Source organism: Typopeltis vanoorti, chromosome 20 (genome assembly GCF_054136105.1).
Source record: "Typopeltis vanoorti isolate ZY-2024b chromosome 20, IOZ_Tvanoo_1.0, whole genome shotgun sequence".
NCBI classification, from domain to species: Eukaryota; Metazoa; Arthropoda; class Arachnida; order Uropygi; family Thelyphonidae; genus Typopeltis; species Typopeltis vanoorti.
Genome location: NC_143568.1, coordinates 41,374,050 through 41,399,732, shown reverse-complemented (window position 1 = coordinate 41,399,732; position 25,683 = coordinate 41,374,050). Strand labels below are relative to the sequence as shown.

The 25,683-nt window shown below is 34.6% G+C and overlaps 1 protein-coding gene across 2 annotated transcripts in view; it reads right to left on the bottom strand.

Moving 5' to 3' along the window:
- The window catches only part of LOC150095393 (suppressor of tumorigenicity 7 protein homolog), a 458,155-nt gene that overhangs the window by 412,926 nt on the left and 19,546 nt on the right, over positions 1 to 25,683 (bottom strand). For both annotated transcript variants that reach the window (XM_090410726.1, XM_090410727.1), the window contains exon 2: positions 11,585 to 11,667. In XM_090410726.1, coding sequence (XP_090266852.1) covers positions 11,585 to 11,667 — 83 coding nt within the window. The remainder of the gene's footprint in view (positions 1 to 11,584; positions 11,668 to 25,683) is intronic.

The window sequence follows — 25,683 nt, the reverse complement described above, 5'->3', positions numbered from 1 at the left end:
TCAATATAATGAAACTCATTCTCCTAGCATTGTGGCTGCAGATAAAGTGAGAGAAGGAAAGTTTCATAAAATAAAAGGTGCTAATAAAAAGAAACAGTCTAAAGAAATTTCTGTAAATCTAACAGAAAATGTTCCAGAATCTGATTCCAAGGTACAACAATTACATGATTTGAGAAAATTAGAGGAACTGAAAACATTTCTTAGTGAAGAAATAGAAAGACAACAGAGACCAATAGTACAAGGACAGGAACTTTTGTTTAAAATGATATCTGATTTGACAATATCCAAGAATCTTACAGATAATCAATCTTTATCTTGTAAATCTAATGGTATTGACAGGAATAAAGCATCTCATAGGAGATATGTTCCAAAATGCTTTAGGTGCAATAAACCAGGTCATTTTGCTAAAGACTTATGTTAGGAAAAAATCTTGTTTTCAACATAAGAAATCAGAGAATAAAGAAAAATCTGGAAATAATTATTATTCCAATATCATACTGGCAAGGACAGAAATGTCAAACTACTCGTTAGACATGGGTAAAGCTAAAGACAGCTCTAACCTTAAGAGAGTTTGATGTAGAGTTAGCTCCTTATGCTAATAGAGGTAATCCTTTGACAGTTCTAGAAAGATTTATTGAAGATGTGCCTTGTGAAATCTTACTTGACACAGGTGCACATATCTCACTCATTTCTTATAGCTTGTTTAACAAAATTAAATCTCTAAGTCCAAATGTTTAACAAAATTAAATCTCTAATTCCAAATGACATTTTAGTTTTAAGTTGTCCAATTAAATTAAAGGATATATTTGAATCAGAAATTTTAGCTGATAAGCAAATGAATTGAAACATTTATTTGAAATGTTTTCCATTGAAAGTTTGTCATTCATTAATAGTTCTTCCACCAGAATCCTCAAATCCAAATGTACAAGTAATATTTGGAATTGATTTTCTGAAACTTCATGGTTTTGCATGTAATTTTGTTAATAATACAGTGTCCTTGTGTGGACTAGAATATTGTCTGGACAGGACATCAGGTGACAAAGGAAAATTAGCGCAGTCTCCTGAAGTTTTTCAAGACACTAATGATAACGATCGAGTGTTCAATATTGAGACTCTAAAGAATAAGGAACCTAGTTCACAGATTTGGGAAAAGGATAAGATTGTCCAAGCTCAGAAAGATGATCCTGTATTCACTTGGAAAAGAATAAAGGATCGTGACATCTGGAAAGGTATGAAGAGTGACATACTCACATATGTCAAATCATGCCATAAGTGCCAAATAAGATCTCCTTTCAGAGGAAAAGCTCCATTACAACCATTTCCAACTCCAACTAGACCTTTTCAGGCTGTTGCTATTGATGTAGTAGGTCCACTACCATTTACTAAAAAAGGCAATAGGTATATTCTAGTAGTCATAGACATGCTAACTAGATTTCCAGAAGCAGTGTCGATGAAGGATCAAACTGCAAAGACTATTGCAAGAAAGTTTTTGAATATGATAATTTGTAGATATGGATCTCCTCAGACCTTACTTTCAGATCAAGGAGCAAATTTCACATCTGAACTATTGTTACAGTTATGTAAATTACTCAACATTAGGAAGATTTTTACAACACCTAACCACCCACAGTGTAATGGTATGTGTGAATGGCTGAATAGAAATATAAAGCAAATACTTTCCAATCTGGCAAACGCTAAAATGAATGATTGGGACACATATATTTCTCAAGCATTATTTGCATGTAGATATGCTTTTCATTCTGCTATCAAAGAAAAACCATCTTTTGCTTTATATGGTTTTGATCCAATCTTTCCTAGTGAACTTGTTTCAGTCATTCCTAATACAGGATACAATGATATATATGAGTATCTGGAAACAGTAGTAGATAAATTTTCTACTACTCACAGATTAATAGGTGAAATAAGTAGATTAAGTTCTCAGAAAACTAGGCAGTATATAAATCGTTTTAGAAAGTATAAGTCATTTGCACCAGGTGATTAGTATTGTTAGATGATAAATCTAGTATAAAAAGAGTTGGGAAATTAGGAAGGAAAGCTTTAGGTTCATTTAGAATTTTAGAGAAATTTTCTCCTGTGAATTTTAGGATTCAAGATGTCAAAAATCGTAGTAAAATTTTAAGTGTACACTCTGATAGGTTAAAAAGGTACTTTTTAGGGAGTAGAAATTTAGTTACATTAGGAGACAATATGAATAAAATATTGAAAGTGTTGTTTTCCTAGTACTAATTGTGCATCTCATTCACAATCAAATAGTAGGAAAGGGAATAGTTTTAAACTCATAATTCAAATATGTAGCAAAGGAGAAAATTAAATTTTGGTAAAATAAAACCTAATGCAGAAAATTTTAGAAATCCCAAGGTACATAATTCAGATAATGTACAATGTAAGAGTCAAGATAATCAAACTGACTCTAACATGGATGAAATTATAGCAGAATATCATAGGTTATTTAATTTGGAGTTAAGTAAGCCAGAGGAATGTGAAAATACCTCTAATTTAGTTAATAAGGATAAAGAATCTCAGAAACCTGTAAAATTTGATTCTGATAGTGATGATTCTGTAGATTTAGGGCATAATTCAAATAGTTTAAATGAAATATTTGAAAAATATAGAAATGAGATTTGTAAGTATAGTAAATTGAAAGAAGAAAATTCCAAATTATCTCTAGCATCAGATGATTCTGAAACTAGTGATTCTGAGAGTGTAAATAATGATCAGCAAGAATCACGTTATTTTTTAAGATCTAGGAATAAGCATTAAAAGTTTTGTTTAGATATAGGTTAAATATTTAAAAATTTTTTTTTTTTAAATTTTTCAGAGAAAGATGAAACTGATGTAAAAATAATCATAATTAAAATTCTGAATATTTTTACGAATTGTTTATGTTAAAATGTTTATTAGTTTTGTTTTCATAACATGCATTGTCGGTACTTGCGATGTGCCTGTTATTGAAATTGTTTTGTCAAAAGTGATATATAAAGCAGTTAAAAATTGATGTACTTACCAGATTTGATATTTGTATTACTTACAAGAATTTTATTGTAATTTAAAATTATCAAAAGTTTTGTGTTTTATGAAGACGTTCTCTTGTCGCTAACGGAGACATCGTGTCAGACATTATACAGTAGTTAGTTTCTCATTTGCCATGGAGTGCGCATGCTCGCCGAGAAGTTTGATGTGTGATTGACAGCTGACAAGTTCGGTATCGAAGCAACGAGAGAGTAAACAAGATAGCGTTCGGAAGGAATTTAGAACACAGGCTGGCAGATATTTAGGTTCAGAGGAACTTAAGTTTTTTATGTGACAGTCGGAAGAAAATTAATAGTATATTCCGAAAAAGGAATCATGGAACTATTAAGTTTTAATGTGGAATAAGTATGTAGATAAATAAAAGAAAATATTGCTATATGCGTTTTAAACGGAATATTGGAGGAAACACTAATTGAAAGATTTATAGTAGATTCCGAAAAGGAAATCGTAGAACTGCAAATTTTTTTTTAATTGGAAGAGTTAAGACTGTCAATAAGCATTTGGTGAATAAAAGAAGAATTTGCTATTTACGTTCTAAAGGAATGTTCGAGAAAACTCTGAATAGGAAGTTTCATCTGTATTAAGGACGCTGGATCTGACTATTATTTCTACTGAAGAAAAGAGATAGAATTAAGTCAGGAAGATTTTGTGTGTGCTACATGAGTGATGAAAAGGATCCTGTGTAAATGAAGAATAGCATCATATATCTTCAGAAAAGGGCCTTGACAGAGAGACAAATTGGCTATGAACATTTTGTCATTTTGAAAACAAAGTGTAAGTTTATTTAAAAAAAGGCCTTGGATCCAATTAAATTTGTAGTTAGTTATGTAAAGTTGTTTGAAGTGTATATATATCGTTTTTGTTTTATAAAATGCATTTATTTTGTATTTTGGTCTTGAGTCAGTGATTATTTGGATTCTGAAAGAGTTAAGATCATTGCACCAATTGGAGTGAACCCTTGTGCATATAAAAATATATAGGTACACTCGGAATTAAAAAAAAATAATTGTTAGAAACAGAGATCATCTCTATGGTAGGATTAAATATTAAGATATAATATCTATGAATATCTCTATATATATAAAAATCCACCAATTATTAACAGTGTCCCTGCTATGGTGGGAAAGAATGAAGGGTTTGTTGAGCTGCTACGGAAAAAACCGGAACTAGAAGGAAAAGATTTCATCCATTACCACTGTTTAATCCACCACGAGAATTTGTGCACGAAAATTATTGGATTTGAGAATTGGATATTGTGACTGTCATCAACATTATTAGGGCAAGAGGAGTGAATCATCGTCAATTCCAAGAGTTTTTGACCCAAGAGTGCAAAGTGGATCACAGCAATGTGCTTTATTATAGTGATGCGTGATTGTGAAGTGTTATGTGCGTTGGTTGAGCAGAGGGAAGGTTCTTAAGAGTCTTTGACTTAAGGAGCGAAATACAGCGGTTCATGCAAAACAAAGGGGGAATCCGATTGCAGAATTTAAAGATCCGAAATGGATGACAGACATCTCATTGCATATGAATGACCTAAATACACTGCTACAATCCAAAGATCAACTGGTGCACACTCTGTTTGAACACATCAAAGCTTTTGTGGCCAAGCTCAAACTTTGGGATGCACAACTCGCAAAAAAAGACAACTCAATTTCAGTTTCTCCCTGAGTCCAACTGTTTGTCTTGATAAATACGCTACAAAATTAGTCGTGTTGTGAGTTCAAAGAGAGGTTTAGTGATTTTTGCAACCAACTGTCTTCTTTAGATTTATTTTCAATGCCATTCAGTGTCAATGGTGCTGAAATGTCAGGCTCAGTACAAATGGAGCTGCTTGAATTCCAAAACAACTCTTCTTTGAGAGAAAAATTATTCCATGTGCTCTTGCTTACATTTTACAAAGACTACATTTCTGAGGATGCATTCCCCAATCTTCGCCGGCATGCTTTGAAGATGTGTGCTTTGTTAGGAAGCACATACTTATGTGAGCAGTTCTTCTCCAGAATGAAGCATGTGAAGTACAAGACAAGAACTCAGATTACTGACCAACATCTCGAGAATACGCTGCGCATAGCGACTTCCAACACTGATGCCAACATAGACAAGCTGGTCAAGGGAAAACATTGCCAAGTTGCCCATTGACATTGTAAAAAATGATTTTCTTCATTAAATTATCTTTTTTCAAGCACTGATTGTATTTACTTATCATGAACCCAACTCCTACCTATGCTCTTAAAGGTGAGTTTATTTTTATAGGATTTTATGTAAAGTATCAAATGCACAGCGTTCCTTGTGGATGCGGAAAGCATCTTACAATTCCAAATACCGCAGTATAGCTTAGTGGCTGGCAGGATTCACTGAAATTTTTAATGTGGCCTGCACTGTCTGAAAGGTTGAAGACCTCTGCTCTACTGCAAATAAAGGTGGCTAGCAATCCCTTGTTCTCCCCCCCCCCCCCATCCAAGAAGTTCAGCCTCACCACACTCTTGGTTCAAAGTCTACAGAGTGCCTTACAACTGTAGGATTGCCTACTACACAGCCTGGAAGAAAAAAAGAAATACTATGGATAGAAGGCCGGGCAAATTACATCATGTACTTCACTCACAGAAACAAATAAAAAAATATATATATAAAAAAAGAGTACAACTACACTGCAGCAAGTAGAAACCACATTTTTCTAAGAACTTGCAGTTATACTAAAACAAATCTCATAACAAACCACATTAGAGAGGAAACAAATATGACTGTCTAAAGCTTCTCAACTTATAGGAAACAATAATATCACAATCTTCCACATAAGTAAGGCAAGCAAACAACGCCCAAAGAAGGGACACATCTTAGAACTTTAGTTTCATGGAATGTTTATAATTCCTTTGTATTGGTTAATCTACACCTCACAGTTTTTCAGCAAATGCCATGACATACTGGAATCATTAAACTGCACAATTATTACACTGGCCAACAAAATAAAAATTTTTTTCTGCTGATTATGATCTGACACTTGTTTTTTACTAATTTGGTGTGCTGATTTCAAATATCAAACCCATTTTTCTCTATCACGTCAGGTTTTTCCTCTATCGCATTTTCTTTCTGCTAATTTGTAAGTTTTTGATAGTTTTAAGGAGGCAGTACTATTTAGAGGTTCAAAAAAATCGATTTTTTAATATTATTTTCTGAAAGTATGTACTTTTAAAAATCTGTTCCTAACTTTTTATCAAGAAATTCGAAAAATTCCCGAAGATAATATAGCCTATTATTCAAAGCGGTGCGCAGATCAGAATCAGAGCGCTCACCGCTCTCGCTTGTTAGTAAACGAATAAATGCGTAAGAACCTTCAACAACACGTACTGGCACTTTGAATGCGAGAGAGGCCGATAATTAGATACATAACTACTTAACAATATTCATTAAAAATTACAAGAATATTTATAAAAAAATAACAATTTTACTTACACAGGAGTTTCAGGGAATAAATTTTTGTTTGTAGCAATTTCTGCTGTGTGTTCTGTTTTGGCAATCCTTTTGAATACTCCAACAGTAGTCGACCATCATGTGAGAATCCCATCTTCCTTGGTACCGATCTTCCATAGTTTTTAAGTCTTGATGAAACCTTTCGCCTTGTTCATCGCTTACAGCACCTAAATTCTTGGGAAATCTATCAAGATGACTGTATAGGAAATGAAGCTTTATGCTCATGTTGCAACTTAGGCGCTGGAAATTTTCAAGCATTGTTTCCACTAGATCTTTGTAATTGCACGCTTTTTTGTGTCCAAGAAAATTATTCGCAACCATCGTAAACGAAGTCCAGGCCTCTTTCTCAATTTCGTTTATAAAGTTGATGAAATTTGGGTCTCTCATCATCATCATCATCATCAAATTCCTGCCATGTACCCTCAAGGGGTGTACAGGATATGACAGTACTACATGAAAAAATTACATCATTACTAACTTCCTATCTACAATTTTCCTCCAAATCAGTCTGTTACTTGTCAAGACTCCAACATTATCAGATCTTATATTTCTATCGTCTAAGGCACTTTATACCGTATCAATCCACCTATATCTTGGTCTTCCTCTGGGTCGTTTTCTGCCAACCTGGCAGAGAACACTTGTTTTGCTAATCTTTCCTCTCCCATTCTATTTAAGTGACCATACCATCTGAGATTAGCTCTGCTAACGCATTCCTGGATGCTGACAATGTCAAGTTCTTTCCTAATATCCTCATTTTTAATATGATATTGCCATTGATGCCATCTGTTCACGCCTCTAATCTTTCTCAGGACTCTCATATCTGCAGTCTCTAGTCTTTGGTCAAGTGTTTTACTTCTGACCCAGCTCTCAGATCCATAAGTTAAAATTGGTTTGAACACAGTCTTGTATACAGCTAATTTAGTGTTCCGACTAATTTCTTTCTTATTCCATATGAATTTATTCAATTGACTTCCCACGATACCAGCTTTGCTGATTCTGTTGTCTATTTCTATATTTAGTTTACCATCTTCAGTAAAAATTGTGCCTAAGTAGCTGAAATGTTTTACTTGTTCCACAGGTTCTCCATTCACAACACAGTTGACATTTTCAATGATTCTGCCTATTTTCATTGTCTTTGTCTTTTTATTGCTGACCTTCATACCATATCTATTACAACAGCTATTCAATTTAGTCAGAGAATCTTGCAGACTTGTAGCAGATTTATTTAGAAGTATAACATCATCCGCATAAAGCAAAGAGCTGACATTAACATCTCCAATTTTGATATCAGGTTTAATACCACATTCCTTCATAATGTGATCCATATAGATAATGAATAACAGAGGGGATAATGTACATCCTTGTCTCACACCAGATTTAACATTAAACCATCTTCCTGTACTTCCTTCAATTCGAACTGCTGACTCACAACTCAAATAAAGACTAAGTATTGCTTGATATAATGCACCATTGACACCATATAACTGCAGCGTATTGAATAGCTTCTCTCTTGGCACCTTGTCATATGCCTTTTCCAAATCGACAAAACTTAAATACAGATCTTTGTTATATTCCCATGCTTTCTCGACTATTTGTCGTAAAGTGAAGATCTGATCCTGACAGCCTCTATTTGGCCTGAATCCAGCTTGTTCTTCACCAAGCTTTTCTTCCACAATTCTTCTCAACCGTTTCTCAAGTATACTTGCATATATCTTAGCTGGAACACTCAGTAGGGAAATACCTCTGTAATTCTCACATTCAGTTTTATTTCCCTTTTTATATATGGGTACTATGAGAGCTCTACTCCAATCATCGGGAATTCGTCCCTCTGTCCAGGCTTTCTGAACTATGCAGTGCAGCCACTGTAAGACTCTTATACCACCATACTTCAGCATTTCTGGTCGAATATCATCTACTCCTGCTGCCTTTCCACATTTCAAGCCTTTGATGGCTTTTTCTACTTCAAGTATGGATATGTATTCCTGACTGCATGCCTGGTCAGTGTTTTTTATCACTGTGCTGTCATCACTGCTTGTTTCATTTAGCAGTTTTTCAAAGTAATTACTCCATACTTCAAGGATATCTTTTTCTCCTGTTTTCATTTCACCTTTATCATCTCTAATTCCTTTTACAACACTCTTTCCTCCATTCCTAAGCTTCTTCAACAACCTCCAGAATATTTTGCCACCTTCTTGATATTTATTTTCTATATTTTTGCCAAAGTCCTCCCATGACTTTTGTTTAGCTAGTTTTACACACTGTTTAGCTTTCTTACATTTGTCTCTGTATTCTGTAAGAGTAAAAGCTGACTTATTTGCCAGGAACTTTTGATATGCTTTCTTCTTTTCCTTCACTGCCTCTTTAACTTCCTGTGTCCACCAGGGAGTTCTGATTTTTTTATCTTTGCACACAACCTCACCACATGCCTCTCTGGCAGAATCAATCAATGTTTCCTTCAGAGTTTGCCACTGAATCTCCAAGGTTTGCTTCCTGTTCTCAAACTCTTTCATTTTCTTTTCAATAATATTTCTGTATTTTAGTCTACAGTTTACATCTGAGAGCTGCTCAACTTTTATTCGCTTTAAAACTTTCTTACATGTTATTCTTTTCAATATGAAATTCAATTTTATCCTGCTCAAGACTAAATAGTGATCATTTCCAATTTCAAATCCTCTGTACACTCTGGTGTCCTGCACCAGGGAGAAAACATCACTATCAACAATAACATAGTCAATGAGACTTTTCTTATTCCTAGCCTCTTCTCTCCATGTGAATTTGTGCACATTTTTATGTTCGAACATGGTGTTAGTAATAACCAGTCCATGTCCTGAGCAGAAATCCAACAGATATTTGCCATTATTATTAGCTTTGCTCTTTTCTCCAAATTTTCCCAAAATATTTTTGTATGTCTCACAATCATTTCCTACTCTACTATTTAGATCCCCAACAAGAACCAACTTTTCCTTTTTCATTGTGTCAGTTGCTTTTTCTAAAGCCTCAAAAAATTCCTCCACTTCTACCTTAGTAGAACCTTCTGTGGGACCATAGGCACAAATAAGTCTCATTGTCCAGTTCCCCATTCTCATATTTGTCCACATTACTCTACTTGAGACTGACTGCCATTCAAGAAGATTAGCCTCGTATTTTGTGTTGAATACTATGGCTACTCCTTCTTTTCCTTGATTGTTATTGCCTGAATATAACATTTTGTATTTATTGCTCAGAAAGATCTCACCAGTTTTGGTCTTTTTTGTTTCAGTCACCCCTATTATGTCGATCTGGTACTTATCTAATTCCTCAGCTAGCTCCATTTCTTTGCCATTCAGGCTTCTTACGTTGATAGTACCAATCTTTAACTCTGGTGATGTTGAGTTAGGGTTTGTTTTCAGATTTGTTCCAGTAGCTGACTTTTCGCTGTTCGCCCTGGTTCCCTGGCGAAAACAACGGGGGCCTTGTTTAACCGGGCGACGCCCCAGCCGGCATGAAATTTTGTCGTGTTGTACCATCATTTTTTATTTTGGTTTAACCAATAAGAATACAATTTGGTCGGCTAAATCCCAAATTGCCAGCCCATCCTCGTTCGTTCAGTATCAAAGTAGATACCCAACAGGGTGCACCACGAGAAGGTGAGGATTGGACATTAGGTCAGAAGCCCTGGTCGGTTCTCCGCATTCCTTTAAAGGCTATGTGGAGGTCTCCTCTCAGTTATACAGCTTTGAACCTGGGTCTCTCATTAAAGTTCTAATTTGCAGTCCATCAAATACACCGGCTTTAATTTTTTCATAATTAAGTCGTGGAAATTTTTCGCATATGTATTGGAAACAGTCACCTCGTAAATCTAAAGCTTTAACATACTGCTTCATAAGACATACTTTGATGTGTAGAGGTGGAAAAATGATTTTTTTCTCTGTCGATTAAAGGTTGATTTATAACATTCTGTTCTCCAACATTTAAGGATATTCTAATAGGCCAAGGTTTCTGACTCCAGTGTTGGTTTCGACTATCCCAGAAGCATAGAAAACACGGAAACTTTGTATATCCTCTTTGAAAGCCAAGTAAAAAGTTCACCATTTTAAGATCCACACAGATGATCCAGTTATGGTCTGTATATTTTAATAACTTCAGAACCTTTTTAATGTCGTCATATGTTTCCTTTAAGTGGACTGAATAGCCAATAGGAATTGAGCCATATACATTCCATTGTGTAGTAAGACACATTTGAGACTTCTGTTGAACTGTCGATAAATAAACGCCACTCATTTGGATGATATTGTAAGGTTTACTAACTCATTTCAGTTAGTAAACCTGACACATTGTTACAGTAAACAAATCCACACTTGTGTTTAAAATATTGTACAAGATTACTTTCCCTGCTATGATAAAAAGTTATCTTCGTATCTTGCTCCAGTAAGTTTTTTTCATTTAATCTTGAAGCTAACAATTCCGATGATTCCTTTGATAGGCCCAAATCTCTTACTAAGTCATTCAATTCTGCTTGAATAAAACGATGCGGTCCATAAAACTAGAAACTAAATTTTCATTGTCTAAATCAACATCCGGGTCTTGCTCCTCAAGAACATCTGGCATATCCCGATCATGCTCGTTCTCAAGTAAAGGAAGTCCTTTATAAATTGGCACGGCTATTTCATGGAATAAGCAACTGGCCGAATTACTGAGTCGAGATTTGGATACATAATTTTTTTCTTATTCTTCTTATTATAACCAGAAGTCTGAACTAAACAAAAATAGCAATCATCTACGTGATTTTTCGGTTCACGCCAAATCATTGGAATGCCAAAAGCTAATTTTTGGCGTTTTTCCATTCTAACCTATAGTACTATAGATTAGAACCATTTGGATTGTGAAGAAAAATAAAATAAAATAAAATCGATGAAAGGCAAATCTTAACTATTTTGAAATACTCTGTTTGTAATGCAACACACGACTGAAAGCAAAACAATCAAAGACAGCATGTTTGCATTATTTTTCACAGTTAATGATTTAATCTTTTAATTTAACTGTTTAAGACTTAATAAAAACTGATTTATACAATTATATTACTTACCAAAATGAGACCAGATATCAGAGAAGAGGTGCCAGTCAAGGCAACATAGAATTTTGGTGTTAATGTGTTCAAAAACATTGAAGCTGCAACAGATTATTTTTTTTTTAATACAACAACAAAAAATATAATAATGATATACTTTCAAATCAATATACAAAAAATTATTCAAAAATAATAATATATAACGCAATAAACTACAGAAGTAAAACTGAATATGATAATGAACCATGAAAGGCTGTGATTTTGAAATACAATTCAAAGTGAACCGTTGATATCCATCATATGGCATAAAAAGTTGATGCAGTTTTTGCAAAGTTGATACAGCCATTCCTTGACTTACATCTGTTCGAAGATACGTCCACGATCGCATAAGGGAATAACATTTTCCACTATACTTCAAAAATTCTTCGAACAAGATGCAAGGGAGTATAAAGTAAAGAGGTATCTTTTTAGGACCAATGCACCATGCACAGCAGCAAAAGCACATTCAGCAGCAACCTCCCTCAGCAATTGGCATGTGTCTTGAAAGTTTATTTTTCACTTGGATAATAAAAGGATAATAAAAACTATCCTTTATCCAAGTGTGAGCAAAAAAGTTTACGCCTGAAAGTATCTTCAGGACTGGGGTAAGGTGGTACAACACAAGGCAATTCGTTGCAAAGGTGGAGCAAGCTACCAACACTCCTATCTCAGTATCTCCTATAATGCAAAACACATCTCCTTGCAGATATGTCTAATGCTCCCACTGAAGAGACCTCAATAAAGGTCGAAACTAGTCTGGGTAGTGGCCCTTCCCTTAATGCATAACATTAGACATATCCGCAAGGAGATGTGTTTTGCATTATATGAGATACTGAGATAGGAGTGTTGGTAGCTTGCTCCACCTTTGCAACGAATTGCCTTGTGTTGTACCACCTTACCCCAGTCCTGAAGATACTTTCAGGCACAAACTTTGTTTGCTCACACTTGGATAAAGGATTAAACTAATTTTATTATGGCATGTGTCTTCAACAGTTCCTCTGTTGATTTTGTGTTTGAGAAATAGCTTATTTGTGTATTTATTATTAATTATTCACAATATTTTGTGCAACATGGCCCTACATGCCCAATGAAAAAACCTAGTGAAGAATCACAGAAAAAAAGGCGAGCAATTGATCGCCTTTTTTTCAAAGTTGCAAGTTATAAAGCAACATGAAGCTGGTAAGCCTGTCAATGTGATCGCACATGATTTCGGATGGTCTCATTCTGCAGTGACAACCATTTTGAAAATGATAAAATCGTAGAGGCTGTAAAAGGATCTGCTTCCATTAAATCAGTGATAGTGACAAAGCAATCACAAGGTCCTATTGGTGATATGGAAAAGCTACTTGCATCATGGATAGAGGACCTGAATCAAAAGTGCATACCCCTTAGCACTATGATCATAACCGCTAATGCACTAAGTCTCTTCAACATGTTAAAGGAGAAAGCTGGGTCCCATTTCAACTACAAATTCAACACTTCTTCCAGTTGGTTCATGAGATCCAAGCAGTGTTTTGTGCTGCATAATGTGAAAATGTATGGTGAATCTGCAAGTGACGATGAGGAGGCTGCCAAGGAGTTTGTAGCAAAATTGGATAACATTATTACGGAGGAAAATTATTTGTCACAGCAAATATTTAATATGGATGAGACTCCTTATTTTGGAAAAAAATGCCAGAGCAGACATTCATCCACAAAAATCTAAAATCTATGCTTGGTTTCAAAGCTCTTAAAGACCGTATTGCAATTCTGTCAGGGGGTAATGTGGCTGAATATAAACTGAAAATTTGTGATATAGCACAGCGAGAATCCAAGATACTTCAAAAACATTAGTAAGCATACTCTTCCAGTTCCTTATCAGAGCAATAAGAAGTCGTGGATTACTCAATCAACTGTTATGTGAGTGAAATGGAAAGCTATTGTGTGAAAGAAAATGTAGAATTTATAATTTTATTAATTCTAGATAATGCTCCAGGTCATCCACCTTACATCGGTGTTCTTCACCCCAAGATCAAGGTTATGTTTCTCCCTCCAAACATTATTTCATTGATCCAACCAATCAATAAGCTTTAAACACTGAAAGAACCCCCTGATCCACGGAGAACTTTTTCACAAGCCATTTCTGCCACTAAAGGAAATGACCAGACTCTCGTGCAATTCTGGAAATCATTCAATATTTATCATGTTTAGCAATACCTCGCATAGTCCAGGTAATCGGTACCACCGATATCCCGAACTGTTTGAAACTGGACTAATCGAGGAACTAAATACATACAAAAAATGATAACTGGTTCCAAAAAAAAAATATTCTCCTTGTTTTTCAATAAATAAAATGAGATTAATAAATTCAAATGTCAATGTCTTTATCAAAAATAATTAAACGAAAAATACATGTTTTTCTTAATTCATTTTTTATTCTCTAAAAATTGCAATATCGATGTCTGCACATTTTACTTCTTTGGTTTTTTTCTCTTCATACATTTCTTTGTAGCAACGAATTGCATTGTTTATCGTTCGGCGAATTGTAAGGCTACGTTCAACATTGGGATCAACTTCCATAATATGCTCTGACAAGGTTTCAACCATTCCAATAATTTTTGATAGCTGTTCAGCTGTTAATTCTCGTGCAGGCACTTCAACACAGCGTCATTGTCTAAGATGTCCTCCCACTCTTCATAAGCTCGTTGTTCATCCATGTTAATAAGTGTTTCATTATCCAGTTCATTAGTGTTCGATTCAATGCACTCAATTACGTTGACGGAATCTAACTCTTTGAAACCAAGTTGCTGTCCAATTTCCACTATGTTATTAGTGACTTCAGCAAAATGAGTTTCAAAACCAATGAAATTATTTGCGCAATGTGGTATGATACGTTTCCATACTGCTCTCATATTGCTTGCCGTTAATTCATGCCATGCTTCGCCTATATTTTCGATAACGTTTCTGATGTTGTAGCTCTTCCAAAATTCCGTTAAGTAGGCGCATTTTCTCCTGTTGTAGACCATTATCTAAGATCAATAAAATCTTAAAAATCTAATCCTTTTTCTCTGCAATAACGTTCTGCTGTAGGGCAAAAATAGTTGGTGAACCAATCTTCAAATAAAACTCTTGTGCCCCATGTTTTCTTATATGAACGCCACAACACTGGGAGATTATTTTTTGATACATTTTTAAGAGCTCTAGGATTTTCTGCACGGTATGCAAGTATCGGTTTTAATTTGAAATCCCCTGCTGCATTTTCACCTAATAACAGTGTGAGACTACCCAGTGTGAGACTATATCCAGGGCATGACTTCAACATTAAATATTTGTTCATCTTTGTAGCCACCTTTTTGTATGATTTCACTCAATTCCTTCAGGTATCTTAAAGCAGCCTCTTTATCTGCACTGGCAGATTCACCAACAATACGAACATTGTGAATACCAGTTCGTTGCTTAAAATGAAAAAACCACCCACGACTTGCCATAAAATTTTCACTAGTTTTTTACAATGACTTGAAGACTATATCATCAATAGTCTTCAAGTCATTGTAAAGACTTAATGCTTTGGCTTGAATTTCCATTTGACTAAATGGAACTCACTTTTGAGTTAAGTCTTCGATCAATATGGATAATAGCTGCTCCATATTTAACATTCGAGTACTTCTGGTTTTAGTCACTATTTTTGATAAATAAGAAGTGTAGCCATAACCTTGCGATTATTGATCTTTTTTTTTTTTATATAAGTTTTCGAACGGATGACTCATCCAGTTCTTTTTCATGGCCTATTTTAGCAAAAGATGCACCTTCTTCATGAAGCTTGATTATATCGAGCTTTTGTTCTAAAGTGAGCCATTTATGTTTATTGGTGACAGAATCACTTTCAAGTTTTCTTTTTGCACTCATTATGTAGTTTTTTTAAATGGGATCAAAATTTAATTATCACAAATCAACTTTACTGTAGTTTTGCGCATCGAAAGCTGATAGACATAGAAGTTAATTCAACATTAAAGTTCACAAATGTCCTGCTTACTCGTACTATACATAGCTTACACATTAAGACGTTGAACATAATGCCGCGTTTACATTCTCGCCGAGTCTAGGTACATACATATACAATGGGGAACCCCCCAAAAAAATTGAAATATCATATTGCATAACTTTAAAACAGCACAAAAAGACTTGACTGTATAAAGGGGAAAAACTGAACATTTATGTATAAAAAAAAAATAATTATGTACTAATTTTTTAGGATTTAAAATCGGACTAATCGAAGCCGGACTATGCGAGGTATTGCTGTGTGACCTCATAATGTATAATGGACAAATTGACCTCTTAATGTATGAGTGGCACATGGAAAAAGACATTGAAAAGGTTTGTGCACGATTTTAGAAGTTTTGAAAAAAATGAAGACCTGGAGGAACAAGGTGTTGCAGAAAAAGAAGAAGAATGAAAAAAAAAGGATACAAGAAGAGATAGATATAATTTAACGGTGAAGGGTCTTGCAGAAATGTTCTCTGCAATTAGCGATGTTCTCAAAATGGCTGAAGGACATGGACTTCAATGTTGAAAGCTACTTATTAGTAGAAAGGAAAGTACATGATGAGTTTGCTTGCTATAAACAAATTTATGATGAAAAGAAGAAGAGGAATAAGCAAAACACATTGGACATTTTCATCAAAAAAAAACAAAGATTACACCAGAAGAGTTGCAGCCTGGTACTTCACATAGGGAAGGTAATGAAGATTTCCGTAGTTATTCTCCTGTTTTAGAGCAGTAATGCAATTTTATAAGGCTTTAACCGTAATAAGTATGATGTCACTTTAATTTTTTTTTAAGTCCATAACTCCTATAACTCTGTTGATTTAATGTCAACTTACGTCCTGCCAGATGGAATGGAACAGGACCCCGATGTAAGTCGAGGGATGACTGTATTTCGATAAAAATTATTTGCTGATGCAAGTGAAGATGAGTCAATTGATATCTAGTAAGCATCAACTGAGGTTCAGCAGAACAGTGAAAAGTGATGGGAAAAAAAAAATGGTTACTCCAAATTATATGATTGTTTACTTTTTAAGTTGGGTACAAATAATACCCAAGCAACTAGCAAGATATACACAGTATTTGGCAAAGATAGCTTTATTCCATTTTTTATGCCTGAAACACAAAGAGAGAGAGAGCAAGTCCAAAGACATACACATCATGGGAGACCAAACGTCATAAGCCTCCTTGAATCCATTAACAGACAAAGTACTCACAAATGACTCTGGCAACCCATTCCACTCATTCACAATTCTCCAAGCAAAAAATGTACTCCTCACAATCATATACCACTTTTTGATATCTGTCCAGCAACCACCCTCTTATCCACATAACCAGTGTCATATCCATCTCCATTTGTTCTAATCTGCATAATAGTTCCATGTGGTATTCTGTCAAATGCCTTTGCAAAATCCAGCAGAATCACAGTGTAGCCATTTCCTTTATCCAACTCAGCTGTTACTCTATTATAAAAAAATTAGTAAATTACTAAGGTATGAATGTCCCTTCATAAAGCTATGTTGCCCCTGATACAGTATCATATTCTTATTATCCATTCTTGAATTCTCTTTTTGACCAATTTTTCTAGTACCTTTACTACTACTCCTGAGATTTTGATTGGTCTATAATTTGCTACTGCAGTCTTAGAACCTCCCTTATGCAAAGGAATTATTTTGCCTTCTTTTCACTTTCTTGAGACTCTACCAGACACACTTAAATTGAAGAGCCTAGTCAGAGGTATTGGCAGTTCCCTTGCCAATGAGTTCTCCAAACTCATTCTCACAAAACCCTAGCTGATATCCCATAGATGTGTTTACATGGAGATTTTGCAATACACTTAGAAACTCTATTTCTGTTTCCACATCAGTCTCTGTCACAAGTGTTACAGCAGTAACTTCATTTGGATGATATACCCTAGCAAAGTGTCTAATTCAATAACTATTTTATCTGCTTTTCTCACCTAATCACCATCTGCACTCATTGAAGTTAATCCTCCATAGTCATTTTTCCTCATACTTGCAACAGGAAAAAAAAAAAGAAATCCCACAAAGATTCCCTTTAGACTTCTCAGCTAGATTCTTCTCATAATGTGATTTTGCTTTTCTTGCCATGCTGGTCATGTTTCGTGCCTGAGCCTTGTACTATTCATGAGTTTTCTGGTCACCTTTCTCCTTATACCCTCCACAGCATTTTTTTCTTCTGCAGCTCATGTTTAATGATATTATTCATCTGTCTAACTTCTACCTGATTAACCCTCCTTACCTTAGCTATACAATTTAATACAGCTTCCTCTAGAGCCCCTTAATAATCTCCCATGCACTACTGGCATCCTTCCCTTGCAGTGTTTTTATGCCATGGCACAGATTCAAGCTTCCTCCTAAGCTTGTCATAATCATCTGCCTTGTAGTTCCACATATACCCCTCATGACAGACTATTCCTCATGTTGTACAATCTCCCAAGTCACTTTCACCAATCGGAGACAATGTGGTCACATTAGTTATGGATAGCTCTTCTGATACTATTGTTGGATCCTACTTCGTCTTAACCTATACTTTGGATCTGATATTTAGTTATTACGATGTTCTTAAACAATTGATAGGTTGCTAGTTGATTTCTAATCCAAATATAGAGAAAATTTATATTTATAGACTGCGCCACTCTATATCTGAATTAGTTCAAGAATTGAAGAAAAACCAACTCTCAACTATTTCTCCTTTATATGTTGGTATTATGTTTACAGGCCGAGTTTATTTAACTTACTTATCTCTTCCGCTTTAGTTCGAATATTTTTATGGATGGTGCAGTAAAAGTTTCAGGCAAAATACAATTTTAGATTAACATTTAATTTAGGATCACAAAATATACACTTAAGTTCAAATCACTAAATGAGATATTATAAACATTTTAGCTCTTCTGATAATACAGTCATATAATTTTAAGAAATGGTAAATCTGTTGTCCGAAACACAGCCTTCACAAAATTCAATTAAACACTTGGTAAAGCTCAAAGTCATAAAGTTCCTTGGTAACCACTTACACAAATATCTCACAGTTACTTAAGTTTCAAATACAATATAATGGTGGCAACACTTTTCACAAGTATACACTTTTAAATCCGCACTTCAGCTAATCTCCGCAAAAATGTTACTGTTAATATAGGGATATTTTAGGAAGAAACACACACATATCTCTGCATAGGAATATCAATATTTGGAATATTTATTCTTACCAGTAATCTTCCTTCTTCATCTACTTATATACGAACACTTTTTATAACTTTATACACTTTAAAGAATTAACGGCACTCATTAAAACAAATCTTCCTAGTAATAACTGAATTAATTAACAGTCACAATTCACATGGTTAAATGTTCTTGCATGAAGTAAAACGCTTGTACTATCTTAGACATTATTTGACCAATTCAGTATTCTACTAATCACTCATGAACTAAGGTGACACACAATAATTCCTTAACTTGAAATTTTCATGCACAGTTGCCTATTCCTCCGGCATTCAATTAATCTTTTAGGCACTATAATTCTTAACACAGCTATCGTTAAACTCAACCTTGTTGCCTCTAATTATTCTCTAGTTACTCCGTGCTATGATTCAAATTTCCGTGTGTCCTTGAAAAGTTGGCCCTGAAATTAAATCTCAACTAAAGTACAGCTAGTCATTCAGTAGTCACTTAGCTATCTTCCGTTGCTTTATTTGTTATTCTGCAACTTACTAGCTAACCCGCTCCACGACTAGCAGACTTTAATTAGCTACTTGAGTGACTCGCCAACTCGCTAATATCGCACTCTGATTCCCTGAATCAATCTCCTTTTTTCTTTCCTTCCTCCGAATGCCAAATTAGAATATTCTCTCTTTTTTCAGCGTTCCTAGCTTATATATCCCTTCTTCCCGTCTAAACTGTTCTCGAGCTCTCTTTAACTAAAATCCTTTCCAGTAAACTTTCAACATTCTCTCTCACGCTCTGTTCCAAACTCGTGCAAGCTATCTAACATACGTTTCCATGACAATAAAACAAAATATAATAAAATTGAGGCACTGCATAACGTTATACCTCTACAAACTGGAACAAATAAAGAATATTTACATCTCAATTAATGCACAGTTAAATGTTAAATACAAACTCCTATAATATTAACATAGCAATAAATAAAATAACTTAATAATATTTTAATACACAGTTTTTTCTTTATTAGTATACATACTTGATTAAATAATTAAATATTAAATCAACTTATAGGTAGTTATATGAATATTAATTTATAAATAAGTGATATACATTAAATAATATTTACAAATGTAGCCTTTGCCATGGTGGATTATGTTGGATTCTGAAGAGAGTATTAATAATTTAAATTTCTCTTCATTCAGAATCCAACACTATGACCCGGTTGAATACTTTCACACCCCCTAGTGTCCCTCTCCATCACATGCTGCCTCAAGTAATTATCTCTCAGTAGGTGTATAAATTCCATTTTCCTTTCTGCCATTTGATCTGTCTTCCTTCCAGTCTACATCTCCATAGTTGAAGTCCCCGAGAATAATCACTCAACCTGTACTCATTGCACTAATTTGGTGATGCATGTCTTCTAGATCATCCGTGGAACCCCCTGGCCTATAGCAGCATCAAGCTGTATATTTTGTTTTATTGGCATTGACCCCACCAGATTTCTTCAAATAAACAGCCACCCTCCTGTCGGTCTCCTATTCTTTTTGGCTACAACTGATTTTGCCTTCACCCATCCTATCTTCCCTAAAAATACTAAACCCTTCACATTCTATCCCTGTAACTCTGCTGTTAGCCAAGTCTCACTAATGCCTATAACTTTTGGCAAGGTTGCACTAGCCGATACTAAAAACTCTTCCCTCTTGTTCCTGATAGTGTTTAATAGGACTGATACAGGATAAATATTTCATCACTTGACTAAAGCAGTGCTTCCCAAAATTATGGATGTAAAGGCCCTCCCTTGGAAAAATTAAAATATTTCACGGCCCGCATCAAAAAAAAAATCTTAATACAGGCATACATTATTATAATATTTATGGTATTTATATTCAATACAAAACATACACAGTGAATATTGCAAAAATCAAATGCAAATATTGCATTTTAGCATCTTACATACACATTTGACATGGCACACTTAGTCGTAAAACATTTTAAATTTGTTTTCATTATTTCACAGCCCCTCAACAAAAGTAACGGCCCCAAGGGGACCACGGCCCACAGTTTGGGAAGCATGGACTAGAGGGGCCAGAACAAGAGGTCATCTCTTGAAGTTGAATAAAGTTGTAGTTAGCAGGGGTGTGAGAAGTACATTTTTTTTTGTCTTCTTATATATTCTAAACGAAAACATACAATTATTACAATTTTATGAAACATGGAGGTTAAAGGGTGTTAAGATATGTTCTTTCTTGTGATTATATCAGTTACTTTAATATCATTTTGGTTCTAAGTGTTTATCAGAACTTTCCAGACCCCCCCCCTTCACACGTACACAAACACACAGTCCCTAATTTATGCAAATTCAGACTTACACAAACTATCCTGAAAGATCCATGAAAAAATTCAAGTTTTAAAAATTTTACTTACTGCATGTACATTACCTTTCTTATTATTGAACAGGAATATGTTGTGTACTTATATTCATACACTTTCATAATTTTGTGTTTGTGTGCTGAGGTAGAATACAATTCATGACTGGAAAACGTAACACAAGTGGAAAAGGGAATCCATGTGTAAATACATCAAAATATGATAATTATCTTTAAAACAGTCTACAATAAGTACATAATGTTCCTGCCACATATTTAGAAAATTTTGAAGTTAATTTTTGTGTTGCATCAGCAAACAATGAAAACCTCTTTACAATGGGTTCTCCTTACCTCATGATCTTAAAAGTCCAAATAGATGCAACCTGTTATCAAGAGCTTTATGAAGAGAAGAAATAAAGAAGCAACACTGTTCGGTCAACTCTTGATAATTTCATACACAAGGCTGAGGGGAGAAAATTTTTCCCCCTATTTTCTTGTACAATTCATACTTTATTATATTACTTTGTATTAATAGTTAGATACCAAAATCTAATTTGTATGTACATCCTCTGAATGAAACAAACAAAAATAACATTTAAAACAAGTAAGTACACTACTGCATACATGTACCGCAAACACATAAGCAGTAGGTTATGATTAACGTGCGAGAGTTAAATATAATTTACGTAAGGTTTGCAGAATGCAACTCTTACATAAGTCAGGAATTCCCTGTTATAATTAATAATGTGCTGACCATTTTGTTACCATACTGTGGTTATGGTAGCAATCTAATAAATTGGCTATTTACAGACTTGTGAAATACTGAACAATGTTTCAGAGAACAGGCCATATTCCTATTTTTTGTAAAAAAATTATTTCATGCTAAGCTATGAAATTTGTTCTGCAACCTATTACCATCTGTGCAAACTAATGTTTAACCAACTTGCAGCAAGGAGGCTATAACCTGATCTTATAAATTATGGCATTAAGACTTTGAATTAGAAAAGTTTGTAGAATTGACTTAGGCTGAGAACTCTGACTAGAAGAGCCCCAAAGTTTTATCACAAAGGAGATGACTTTTGATTCCATGGTTGTGCATGAGAAATGGCACAATTTCAGAAGATAGATCCCAATGTTATGAAGATCATGAACATCCAAACAGGAATGAATAATATGGTAGCCTGCAGAGAGATTTATAAAGAGAAGAAAAAGAAAGTACCCAGTCATCACTTGATAACTTCATCAAAAAATCCATATTGCCTAAACCTTTCATCTAAACTGTGACTATGTTGACTATGAGGATGAATGAGTTATCTGAATTAGTTCTTTGTTAAAACAAAGAAAAATAATGTATTATTTTCCCCTCTAATTTTATTTGTCTTCTACCCACAAAACAGGCCATAGTCCTATAATACACGAGTAGCATTGATGAGCTAAAGATTTTTTTTTTTTTTTGTATTCTTATTTATTTTTAAGTAGCCCAGAAATTGTGGATTTAGAGACCAAACAGAGAACTTTTTTCCAACCTGCTCCAGACCTCCAATAATAGGAGGTGGTCTCACAACAGATAAAAAAAATCTCCCACCTGAAGACAATCACAATCATCCATGGGACTCAAACTCACAGCCTGCTGGATGAAGATCAGGTATATTGGCCTCTCAGCCAACCAGGCTGGCAATTGTATTTCATGTCAAAGTAACTTTACCTACTTCATTACCAAGAAAGAAGTATGACTAACACTCAATGAAGCAAAATTCTGGCTTATAAAATGGTTTACAGAATAATATCTTTGTAACTTTTTTCAGTTTCATAACTAAAAATCTTAGGATTTTACATACATGGAAAGGAGGCTGCAGAAAGAGCCAAAAAATTTGGTATTTCATTATCCAGACATAAATCAATTTAAATTTGACTGAATTACTGTGATTAATGTGGATTACTGTGCGCAGATTTGGTCTCCCTGGTTCCAAGGGAACAAAGAAGCTGTGGAAAGGGTGAAAAGAAGAAAAGAAGAGTTATAGATTACGAGTATGTGGATTGCAGACTCTGGTTAACAGGAGAAAGAGAGGTGATATGATAGAGGTCTATAAACTTTTGAATGGGTGTTATAGGATTCCAACTGATGAAATTTTTCGTTATATGAACGGTGGGGAAAGAACACGGGGGGCATCCATGGAAGTTAAATTTATTTGCAGTCAAGACAGAGGTAAGAGCTAAGTTTTACTCCCAGAGAACAGTGAGTGAGTGGAATAACTTGCCCTTAGGGGATGTGAGTGTATCTAGTGTGAATGAATTTAAGGGAAGGTATGATAGCTGGTTTGGGTGATTTATAGCCTCCCCCGATGCATCCTTGACTCCCTGGAGGTCTCAGATAATAATAATAATAATATACTTAGGTTCAAACAAAAAAAAAAAACACTCAAATCCATTAGATGCATGTAAAGTATTGAAGCTCTAATATTTTAAATCAAAAACTAACAATAAATGCAGAAGTTACTATCCAAAAAATATTTTCAATGCAGATGAAACAAGTTCTCCACCATCTTCATTTACAATCATCTATTTTTCAGCAAACTACAAGCAATGAGGGATAAACACTAGTGATATGAACAGTGAAGAAAGGCTTGACTATTCCTGGAATAATCAATTCAGAAAAGCTGCTGCAGGACTGCAGAACACCAGTTTGGTTTTCAGCAGTCCTGATTCTTTTCTTACCTTTGTACCCTCTTTTCGTCACATTCAAATCCTGGTGAACAGATCTGAATAAAGTAGTCCAGATGTGGTCTCATCATGGCTATATACAATGGACCTATTACACCCCCCCCCCTCTATAGATCAACATTCTTCTCACTCTTAAGAGTAATCTTTGGGTTATCTTCACCACCATTGTTATATATGTCCCCTGAATACATTCATTTAAGATCCCTTGTCATCCCAATTCCTTCAGTTTAGTTCATTGACAGAGTATGTAGTCGTCCAACTTCTGTGGATTCCAAGTTCAAAACTGTACACTTAGCTATGTCACATTGGCATTCCTAAGTGTGCCATCTTTTCAGCTTTTCAAATCCTTTGCATATAACTGTTTGCTGAAATGCAAGTTTGAAAGCATAATAAAAAATAGTTACTATTACATAATGCAGTAACACACACAAAAAAAAAAAAAAAAACAGATGAACATGTTAATAATTATAGTAATGAAAACAGAGTGGTTCAACGTAGTTAAGAGTTATAAAAACGGAGACCAATGCATGTATGAGATAAAAATTAATGTCAGAAGTAACAGTTGATTAGTGTGAATGGCTGGGAGGAAGAAAGTCAAAAGATTCGTTCATTTTTTCATTCTTTCCTACTTGGAAAGAATTAACGGGAATTAGAGTTAATGGTAGGTGGAGGTACAAATGCCTTCAAAGGTGAAAATAATAACAATGCAGAAAGGGATTTGAGGAAGTTGTTACAGAAAGTGAAGAACGCAGTATGTGACTGCATGGAGGGAATATGAAAGGATGCTTGAATATATGAAGAATAATGAGATGGATGATTATGGAAAGCTCAACAGGCAAGTTACATTAATACCAATAACATGAGTTGACAAACTGTGGAAAAAAAGGACAAAGTGTGGAAATTGATTAGGATACATCAGACACAAACAAAAGACAACTATATAGAAAGATATACGAAAACAACTAGGAGTGTAACGGATAAAAACTGAAATTATGAAAGCAGTGGGAGAAAATATGTTATGGAGGAAATACAAGATAGTCAGTAATTAGATAGAAACAGAATATAAAATACAGGTGAGAAAAGTGACAAGAATAGTAAAAAAACAGAAAGTGCAATATGAAAGAGATTAATCAATCAGGAAAAAGGAAATTCAAATGAAAGAGAAAATTAATGTGTAATAACAAATCACCATTTGATACATTTGAATCTTTCAACTCTAATCTCTCTTTCATTTGCCTCCCTTCTGGGTGTTGCACAACATCATTTACACCAGTATGATATACAATGACAGAGATCATTAAATAATTCCATTAAATTCTTTGCCATCATCCTAATAACTAGAACCATCTACCATTGTCACCTTTCTGTAATTATTTTTCCTCTTGCCTGCCACATATGGAAGAATCCCCTTGAATTTTTCCTTTTCCTGATTGATTAATCTCTTCTCATACCGCACTTTGTATTTTTTTTACTATGATTGTCACTTTTCTAGCCTGCATTTTATACTCAATTACTAATGACTGTCTTGTATTTTCTCCATAGAATATTTTCAGGCATATACAAAAGAGTTATGTCCCTGATCTAGCTGTTTAAATGAACTGCAGTGGGAAGAGTTCCTAGGAGTGGAAAGAAATGGAGAAAATAACGTTTCCTCCACATTTGTGCAGACTGTAACCACACAAGTATGGTTGTACGATAGATGTTGGCCATCTGTCTATCAGCAGTTCAAATTAAGGTATTAGAGAAGTTAGTTGGGAATAAAATATGCAATATTAGGTTAACGGAT